The 10201-nt window shown below is 41.7% G+C and overlaps 2 protein-coding genes across 2 annotated transcripts in view; one reads left to right on the top strand and one right to left on the bottom strand.

The window, feature by feature from the left end:
• TUBGCP4 (tubulin, gamma complex associated protein 4) overlaps positions 1-6314 on the top strand; it is a 12456-nt gene extending 6142 nt beyond the window's left edge. The window contains 10 exon segments of the mRNA XM_009706209.1: positions 1-71; positions 750-800; positions 1213-1318; positions 1658-1765; positions 2060-2198; positions 2674-2851; positions 3812-3946; positions 5108-5224; positions 5682-5821; positions 6122-6314. The exon segment at positions 1-71 is cut by the window's left edge and continues 7 nt beyond it. Of these exon segments, the coding sequence (XP_009704511.1) occupies positions 1-71; positions 750-800; positions 1213-1318; positions 1658-1765; positions 2060-2198; positions 2674-2851; positions 3812-3946; positions 5108-5224; positions 5682-5821; positions 6122-6134 (1058 nt within the window). The 3' untranslated portion in view covers positions 6135-6314.
• A 1955-nt stretch (positions 6315-8269) lies between these two features.
• TP53BP1 (tumor protein p53 binding protein 1) overlaps positions 8270-10201 on the bottom strand; it is a gene marked incomplete at its 5' end in the record, with an annotated part of 29971 nt that continues 28039 nt past the window's right edge. Inside the window, 2 exons of the mRNA XM_009706221.1 lie at positions 8270-8609; positions 9265-9410. Coding sequence (XP_009704523.1) covers positions 8422-8609; positions 9265-9410 — 334 coding nt within the window. The remainder of the gene's footprint in view (positions 8610-9264; positions 9411-10201) is intronic.

The raw sequence follows: 10201 nt of genomic DNA, 5'->3' as shown, positions 1-10201 counted from the left end.
ATCAGCAAGCGCGCTTTAGTTTGGTGGACTTTGAATCAGTGGTTGACTGGATACGGAGCACTGTTGCTGAGGTAAGGATCTTAGGAAGGATAACTACTATACGGGCTGAGGAGCTCTTCAGTTTTGTGAGTGACTAGGAGAAGAAAGGGGGCTCTTTAGAATCAGTGATTGAACAAGCGTGTGAATGCTGCAGGTAGCTTTTGTGTTCTTATGGGGCTCAGAGCTTCATGTTACCCCAATTTCTAATGATAAAAGGACATTAACAGATACGATGCACTTTCATGAGGGAAAGAAGAGAATTTTTGTGTATTTTTTTTATTTCACTTTGGAACTTTTCATCATGCTTTCAGCATAATAGGTGCCGTCTCACTGGACAAATTCTTTGCTCTGGCAATTTTTAATCTTTTTTTCATTTGGGGTGGGGAACTTGAGAAGATGGGGAGGTTAGAGAAGTGAGAAAAAAGCTAGGGTGGAACAGATTTTATAAGAATTTGCTTATTTTTTTGTCACGGGTCTTCATGTTTCTTAGGCAGAGTTTTTTGCTGGTATACATCAAGACTATTCTAACTAGTAGCATGGGCTGCCCACAAACAGGATTCTCAGTGTGTTCTCTTGTGCCTTATATAGCTTTATATAGGTGCTTTTTTGTATGCATCACGAGTCTTTTAAGACAGCTGCTGTTCTCACTGAATGGGTTTAGATAAATCTGAGGGGAGGTTTCTTTTGTTTGTTTTTTGTTTCCTCACTAGCATCTTTGGAAACTGATGGTGGAGGAATCAGATTTACTAGGACAACTGAAGGTAATGCAACTGCTAGCTTGTTTTTTGCTAAAGCAGCTTAAATTCTTTTCTTTCTTTTTCTTTCTTTTTTAATGGCTCTTTCCCATTAAATACTTTACTGTCTTAGATTCTGTGCTTCCTTCTTTTAGTTAAATCTGTTTTCATTTTCCAGGTCTCAAGAATGAGCACAGAGTGATAGAACTTGGCCAGAGAGAGAGTTAGAGGGGTATATATATGTGGTTTTGTGGCTTGCATCTTGAAGCAAAGGCAGTGTAGACTTTTTGGCACTGGATGAAATTCAGAGCTCTCTAGCTGTGTTTTGAAATGGCAGAAGTTGTCCAAGCAATAATAAAAATGGATGCTACCAGCTAGGATGCTTAAAATTTCTGCTCGGTTTTTGATATGCTTATATACAAAAAATGTATCTCTACAGATTATAAAAGACTTCTACCTTTTGGGAAGAGGAGAGCTGTTTCAGGCCTTCATTGACACTGCACAGCACATGTTAAAAACACCACCTACAGCTGTAACTGAACATGGTCAGTGTTGCTTATTTACTTACCATACTGTCCTTGCTGTGGTAAAGCAGGAAAACAGCCATGTCCAGTATAGAAGAGCTCTATCTTATCCTCTAGATGTTGTCATTAGTTTTGAAAGACCAGCATTTGTGAATTAGAATGTCTCAGAGAGTCCCTGAAAATAACATCTCAGAAACTTTCAGATGGCAAGTTTCTCTCCATATTTGAAACTGGAATTAAATGAAACTAGTGGAAATAGCGTGCCAGTGTTGTCTTTCATGGCTGAACATAAATAATTAATGGATGCAAAATTAGCACAAGCTGCATCATCTTGTGTTGGTATCTGTGCTCTCTTGTCAGATGTCAACGTTGCATTTCAGCAGTCTGCTCATAAGGTGCTGTTAGATGATGACAACCTTCTTCCTCTGCTTCACTTAACCATTGAGTATCATGGAAAGGAGCATAAAGGTATCTACTTGCATTTTTAGTAGTGAGTTAAGAGGGGAGATGATGACCTTGTTTTCAATTCCTAATACTCACCCTTCTCTTAAGTTAAAGAAATATTAAGAGGGGAGATGATGACCTTGTTTTCAAGTCCTATTACTTACCCTTCTCTTAAGTTAAAGAAATACTAACTTTGCAGCCCTATGTGATAGCCTAGCCTGCTTTAGCTGCTCTTATTCTGTTCTTTCCCCTTTTCTTCCTTGCCATGGTTGTCTTGACTGAGAAGACAACTTAATTCAGCACCTCATTTGTTTTCAGATACTTCTCAGACTCGTGAAGGGCCTTCCCGGGAGTTATCTCCACGTGAAGCCCCTGCATCTGGATGGGCAGCTCTGGGCCTTTCTTACAAAGTTCAATGGCCACTGCACATTCTCTTTACTCCTGCTGTTCTGGAGAAGTAAGTACTAGGTATGGTCTTTGTATATTCATCTATAGGTTCCCTGATCTTAGGCACTCACTAATGTGTTGGGATTTTTTTTCCTCTCTGTGGAGAGAAAGGTAGAACTAGAATACTTTATCTTGCTCCTTGAACCTTAAAATGACTCCACTTACTCATATTGAGGGTACTTGTTGTAATGACAGTAAGACCTGCGAGATGCTGACAGATCTGCACTATTTTACGAACAGTGCTACTTTGACAAAACGTTGTCAAAGTTCCCTCCTTACATTGAAATTAATTTTGTATTTTTTATGTCAGTAATGAATACGAGCAGAAATGTGTTACTCTGAGATGGGTCATCACCTGACCTACCCTGTCTGTCGGCAGGCAGTCACCTCCTGTTTCTTTTTCCAGTCTTGGATTGTTATGTTCTTCAGTACCTGCACCCAAGGAAGATTTTAATCTTAAACAACTTTCTGTTTTTTGACTGTAGGTACAATGTTGTATTCAAATACCTGCTGAGCGTGCGACGAGTCCAGGCTGAGCTACAGCACTGCTGGGCTCTCCAGATGCAACGCAAACACCTGAAGTCTAACAGAACTGATGCCATCAAGTGGCGTCTGAGGGATCACATGGCTTTCCTTGTGGACAATCTTCAGTATTATCTGCAGGTCAGGATTACAGAGAAAGGTAAACGGTATCAGTTAGTCAGGAACTGGCAGAAATGCATGAAGAGAGCACCGAAGTCCTGTCTTTCAGGGTTCAGAGTCTTTGTACCGTAAGGAAATCAGGATTTTCTTTGGAACAAGTCTAGAACTTTCTCTGAGTTCCTGGACTTAGTGCTACAATTACAAAGATTTTGGACTTGTGAACCAGTGAGTGTTACTGGAAATGCAGGAATTTTAGCTCTCTAATGCTATTAAACATTTGTGAGAAGCCACAGTCATCTCTGAAGTAGCATGATTAAGATACCATCGTGGCTTCTTCCCTTGCCCCTTTAAGTGAACTCCAGTTTGAGTTGTGACAAGTTGTTGTCTTGGTTTTTTTATTGGTTTTTTGTTGTGCGTTTGGTGGTTTTTTTACGAATGGAAAGAAGCCATATTCTAACCATTTGAAGCAAAAAAGAGACTTTTCAAAGGTAAACAGCAGTTACTAGTAGCATGGTTTTGTGAGAATTGCATATCATTTTGTTAATAGCTGTAACAGCTGAACTGAGGGAGGGGCCTGGTTTTCTAGATCCTCCAGAGCAATGTGGCTGAGCTTTTGCACTGCAGCCTTTGGCCTGAGATTCCAGATAGTGTCTCCCAGTGTAAAATTTAGTGATTACTACAATCAAATACTTTTATTTACATGCTAGCTATATACTTTTTCAATAGTTAAAGAAAGTGACCATTTCCCTTTCTACTTGGATAATACTTAGGCATCAAAAATTGTGTCCCCGTCTCCCCCTGCCCCGTTTTGTACTACTGTTGTATATAATTCCCCATTCAGGAGGCAGAGAGAATGTGATCCTCAGCCTCTAAGGTAAGAGTACCAATAAGGAAAGTAAGTTTCTTACACAAAACTTCTGGCTGGTCTGAAGTACTCCCATTCCTCAAGATACTAATGAGATTTCTTTACATATCCATCAGGTAGATGTACTGGAATCTCAGTTCTCACAGCTTCTGCAGCAGATAAATGCCACGCGAGATTTTGAGAGTATACGATTGGCTCATGATCATTTCTTAAGTAATCTGTTGGCTCAGTCTTTCATCCTCCTAAAACCTGTAAGTAGGTCTTGTTTTCACTTTTTTTCCTACAAATTCTCCAACTGCCCTAAGAAACGCACCTGCTTGAACCGATATGACAAACCATCTCTTTTAAAACAGATCAGTGATAACCTCCTGCAGAGCAGAGACTACATTTCTAGGAATAAAGCAGGTCTAAACTAGAACCGATAATTGAATTAAGATCACTTAATTTACAGTTGGTGACTGTGGATGCTGCATTCCTGGCAATTTTAAATCAAGATTATTCCAGTGTTCAGTTAACCTTATTAACTTAAATTTTGTCACTATATTTTTCTCACAGGCAATTTTATTAAAGAAGTACTAATTAGCATAGTGCTGGGAACTGTACGTTCCTGAGGGACTCATTCTGAAATGCATTAGATCAGGAAAAATTCCCTCTCATACTTTAGAGGATAAAAATAGTTGAGATGTTCCTGAGTAGACTTTAAGGGTCTTTTTTATTGTTGTTTTAGTCAAAAATATGTTACAGGGTTGCCAGTATTTTTATTAAACATGTAGCCTCACAAAAACATTCCCAAAGAAAGTTGATATCAATGAAAGACAGTGATAAAGCAGATCTTGTCCATTTCATTATTTCACTCGGTCTGTGAGGCTCTAGCATGAAGGTGGCAGAATACTGATTATCCAGTCTGGAACTTTTAAGTGTTCCAGTAGCTACGTCTGTGAGGCATTTGGGCTTTCTTAACACTCGTGAATGCAAGTTACCTTGACCAACTGATAGAAAAGAAATTCCAAGTTTTGTGAACAGTGAAACCAAGGCCTTGAACCACAGTTCTTGCTGTTCTTTCTTCTTCCTTCTCAATCCCGAAGCTGCAATGATGGCCTGCTAGTTGGATAGGGAAGCCTATGTTCAACCTCTGTGCCTATGTGGATGGCTCATGCCAATCACTGTTTCCCCAGTAGTGTCTGCAAAAAGGCTGGGGTGGGGGTAAGATGCAGCGTAACATTTAAGTCCTTTTTCTGTAGAAAACCTTGCAAAAATGCTACAGGTGCTTTAACGTCTTCCTTACTGATTCAAAAACATGGTATCAGCAGCATCTTGATTATGAATGCTGCAACTTTTCAGGTACTAAAACCAGTTTTCTCTGGGTTTGAACTCTGTTTAAACTACTATCTGGTACTTTTTATCCCATACAGGTTTTCCACTGCTTAAATGAAATTCTGGATCTTTGTCATAGTTTTTGTTCTCTGGTCAGTCAGAATCTGGGCCCACTAGATGAACGGGGAGCTGCACAACTCAGTATTTTGGTGAAGGTGAATCTATGTTTATATGTTTACCTGTTCTTCTCCCATGCAAACACTTGCATAAGCAGTCTTCCTGGCTTTAACAGCTGTAGAAGAGGAGTGAGTTTAAGCTGAGACCTTCTATCTGAGTGCTTGCAATGATTTTAATCAATCAACAGTTACCGAGTTGAAAAATTCTTTGTGCACAGAGAGGAGGAATGTGGGCAGATACGCAGAAATTACCCTATTGGAATAGAAAGGAGGTGGATGTCAGTCAGTGCCTCTACCCCTCCTTTTGGATACCTAACACCTAATAATTCTTGCGGCTGACAGCTTACCTTATACTGGACCGCAAGCGTCACTTCTCTTGCACTGATTCTTTTCTTCAGGCTGTTAAAGGATTGTTTAGGCAGGAACAGAGATGAAAGGCTTGCTTGCTTGCTTTCTGCCTTGAGAGTGCCCAGAACTGACTTCTTCTAATTCATAGGGATTCAGTCGTCAGTCATCACTTCTCTTCAAGATTCTCTCTAGTGTTCGCAACCATCAGATAAACTCTGACTTAGCGCAACTGCTGCTACGCTTGGATTATAACAAATACTACACCCAGGCCGGAGGAACCTTGGGCAGGTAGGAGTATATTCAGGGTTGCTTGTAGCATTATCCTGAGGTACTTGAAGTACAAAGTGATCTAAATGATCACAAGTCATTTTTATCAACTCTGTAAGCCAAAATAATTAGAAGCAAAGTGTTGCTAGATACTGTGACAGAAAAGTAACAAGCCAGCATGAATTAATTTTTGGTTTTCATATGCTTTCTCCCCTTCAAGTTTGTTTTAGCATGGAGTTGAACTAACTGAAAAATGATGATGTGGGGTGATAAAGGGAGTTCCTTTCAACATGTAGTGAATATTGTACCCTTCTCTTGCAGTTTTGGGGTTTAAGCACCAAGACCTTTTCTTCAAGCTGTGACTAACGACACATCAAGCAGTAGAGAGTGGTGCTCTTGGAGAGGTTGCACTCAACTGGATTTTTCTTTATAGCTGGCTCTTGCCTGGTGAACCACTGTTTCAGAAGGAATTGGCAGGAAGTGCCACTTATGTGTGGCTGCCCAGTGATTGCAGAAAGCTACTCCATTTTTTCTGAACTCGTAAAAACATGCTTTCTGCAGCCCTGCATATACTTATAAATGCTCTAGGGAGGCAGTCCGTGCCTCTTCAGAAAGTGAAAAAGCAACAAGAATTACGATGTCTTGATTCTTCAGCTGGACTATGATCCTTTGCAAGTTGGAGTATGGAGGAAGTAGTCTATTGTTCTTCACTACGAATGAAGTTTTGGCTGTATTCAGAAGTTCCACTTGTGCAGTACACTGCTTTACAGTACGCAATGTCTGCTAATCAAATACATACCTCCAGGTAAATGAAATAACTGCAATGGCAGTTTGAGGTGAAGGGGGAGGGAAGAAGGAAGAGAGTTTAAGAATCTCCTCTTATACGGTGCGCTGTTGTAGCATATCTGTGTAGGTGAGGGAGTCACCAGTGATGTCACACGCTTTCTCTATAAAACTTAACACATTTTGCGTGCTGGAAGTTACACACATCTAGACAGAAGTAGGAGCTTTGCCCTGTTCAAAGCACAAAGCTGCCTCTGCTGGCAGAAAAGCGTGCTAGAACTAAAACTAAGGAGAAACTTAACTAGGATGCCAGCTCTAAATGTACTGTTTTCATTCAAGACTATTTAGAATGCTACTCGTGACTATCCTATTGAACTGAAATAAAACCATCTTGTCATGCAATTATGTGGAATATTGTCAATGCCTGCACCCAAGTGCAAGGGGACTAGATTGGCACAGAATCCTTGTTTCAATGAAAAGCAGTACCTCGCAGGAACTTCTTGCATGTTATTAAGACTTCCTAGCCTTGCTGTAACAAACAGATGATCTTGTTGTTAAGTCCATTTAGATGAGTGGCAGAAGAGAGCCCTCCAGTCAGTCACTGGGGTGTAGTATTACATTTCCCAGTTTGAACACAAAGGCTGCCAGGAAACCAGCCTTCCTCTCAAAGGGTCAGTATTTTCACAGTATCCGAAGCTGCGGCTCTGAAAAGTTACATGTCCTTGGGGGAACAAATCCTTTCTGCTCACTCAGAAGACACAGTAACAACAGACAAGAAGTATAAGGCCTGGCATCTTCAATGTAGTACAGCTGTTCATGGTAGGACTGTGGCTGATACAAAGTTTTAAATCCTGTGACCATGAAAAAAGCTAAAAAACTTAAGAAAGGGTGTTCAAGTTCAGATGGGGGATTTACCGACCAACACAGTCAGAAGGTGACCAAGCTAGGAAGTAATAGGGGAAAAAACACGCATCAAGAAAAACTTACACTTTTGAAGCAGGTGACTAAAGACTGTAGAGGCTGGATGGAGGCCTGGGTGTACCTCTAGCGTATAGCATTGCTAGAGTGAAGAGCTGTCAAACTCAGCTTTTGCCCTTATGCCACTTGACTGCTAAGATGAAGTGCCTGGCTGTGAATGCAGCGGCTCAGAAGCTGATGATTTACCCCATTACCATTTAAACAAAGATACACAGCACTTACACTCTTTGCACCTCTGTCTCCCAGCAGTTTAGTTGTCCTAGGGTCCCTGTGTCTGTATCTCTATGTGCCAGTCTGCACTAAGGCAGGTTAATACCTATATACTCACAACAGGAAAAAAGACAGAGAGGTAGCCAAAACAAAACGGCACTTTGCCCTAGAAATTCTTACCAGTCACTTCAGCAATATCTTGATGGCATTAATGGAAAATAATAACAGCAAGCTGGAGGAGTACACAACATGCTGTTCTTCCAACAAAGAGAAGTGCTGTTGCTGCTGCCCTGAACTTGGTCACAGGGTATTCACTTCTGCAAATACAGGCTGCCAGTTGAGAACACCCCTTTCCCTTCCTTTATAATTGACTTTGTGTTGAGGTCAGCCTTTACTGAAAGTAGAATATTAGTGCTGTAAGCATTTCTTTTGCCTCTGCCCTCCTTCTCTGGAGACAGCCCTGGAATAAGTCTAGATAAATGAGGAGTCCCAGTAGCTACCACAAGAGATTGAACATTTATTTCATCATAAAAGTCCAGCAGATAAAACTATATACAGTAATCCATGCACACTGCCCAATTACACAAACATTTAAAACCTGATTAAAACACAGTCTGCACAACAGTGGGACAGCAGGGCAAAGTTTTAGTTCAGTGGGGGACATAGTCATGTTTATATTTTGGATGCTTGTTGTAGCCTACTCTCTCCCCAGCAATAAGGCTCTGGATCACCCACTCTTGCGAGACAACAGGCAGCCGTAAAGCTTCTGCACACTTCAAGACACCAGCTGGGCAGGAAAAATCAGTCACCACCACATCATAAACACCCAAAGCAATATCTGCACAGGAGGAAAGACAGGCATCTGTCAGGTGGGGGGAAAAAAAAAAAAAAAAAAAAGAAAAAGGATCTCTGCAGCAGATTAGTGTGTTTCACCATTAGGAATCTCTCTTCCATGTCCTCTCATTCCTAGCCAGTGAATTCTTTTTGTAAAAGTTAAGACACGCTCTGCAGCAACACTGCACCTTGCAAGTAAAAGATTCCCTCTAGCCCAGACAGAAATTAACAGAAAACCAGTAGCCAAGATTACAGGCAGGACTAGATAACCGTGAGTCCTGACCTCAGCCTGTGAGTACTAGGGCCTACATCCCATATGGAGAGGGAGAGACAGCGGAGCTCAGAAGGACAAGGAAGCACAATTTTAGTGGTCTACAGAAGGTCCAGGAGCAACTCTTGCCTATTTCCCCCTTTCAACATAGGCTGGAAGATGAGCGCTTGTGTTCTGAACTGCTGCAGCATCTCCTTCTCTGGAAGGCAGGTCTTCTAGATGTAATCTTCTAGATTACATTCAAGCAGAGAGCTAGTGTCTGCACTTTGCCTTCCTTTATGCTTACAGACAACCCTGTAAGCCATCCTAAATGTTTTTAAACCATACCAGAGACCACAGTGGCATGGGATTCCCAACTACTAGGCCTAAGAAACTGGCCAATGAGTACCTTTGTTGTGAGCATTTGAGTAATGCTGTTTAACAGATGCTGCTCCCCCTGTCATGAGGATTTCAGACCACAAATCCAGGAAGTTCTGCTGCTGGTCTGATACCAGGAGAACCTTCAGGTTATGGAATGGGTTTTCTCGTGGATGCCTGTAGAATAAAAGGAGAGAAATGCAGACTGCGAAGAATATCCAGTAGTCTGAGACTTTATTTGAGGACCATTATATACTACTTCTAGTCACTTCATAGAATCATAGAATGGTTTGGCTGGAAAGGACCTTAAAGCCCATCTGGTTCCAACCCCCCTGCCGTGGGCAGGGACACCTTCCACCAGACCAGGTTGCTCAAAGCCCCATCCAGCCTGGCCCTGAACCCTTCCAGGGATGGGGCAGCCACAGCTTCTCTGGGCAACCTCTGCCACTGCCTCACCACCCTCACAGTGAAGAATTTCTTCCTTATAGCTAATCTAAAACTTCCCTCTTCCAGTTTAAAGCCATTGCCCCTTGTCCTATCTCTCCAGGCCCTTGTAAAACAAGTCCCTCCCCAGCTTTCTTATCGGCCCCTTTAGGTACTAGAAGGCTGCTCTAAGGTCTCCTTGGAGCCTTCTCTTCTCCAGGCTGAACAACCCCAACTCTCTCAGCCTGTCTTCACAAGAAAGGTGCTCCACTTAATTGGGTCCCTTATTGCTTCTTTGAATATCTTGCATACAATGACCTGCTGTCTTACTATCCCTCCTGAAATACTTGGAACAATTATCCTCTGTTTATAGATAGTAAAACAGAGCTAGACAACATTGGTGGGATGTGTGTGCAGCAGCCTAAATCCAAAATTAGGCTAAGCTCCTCTTTAATCTTCAACCACTTTTTCTGTGCATATCCAAAATGCCTCTGCTTTGACAGGGCTAAGCTGGCAGGTATCAGTTTCCTGGCCAAACACCCACA

Source organism: Cariama cristata, unplaced genomic scaffold (genome assembly GCF_000690535.1).
Source record: "Cariama cristata isolate BGI_N322 unplaced genomic scaffold, ASM69053v1 scaffold13650, whole genome shotgun sequence".
NCBI lineage: Eukaryota > Metazoa > Chordata > Aves > Cariamiformes > Cariamidae > Cariama > Cariama cristata.
The sequence above is the reverse complement of the archived record's forward strand: the minus strand, read 5'-3'. Positions and strand labels throughout refer to the sequence as shown.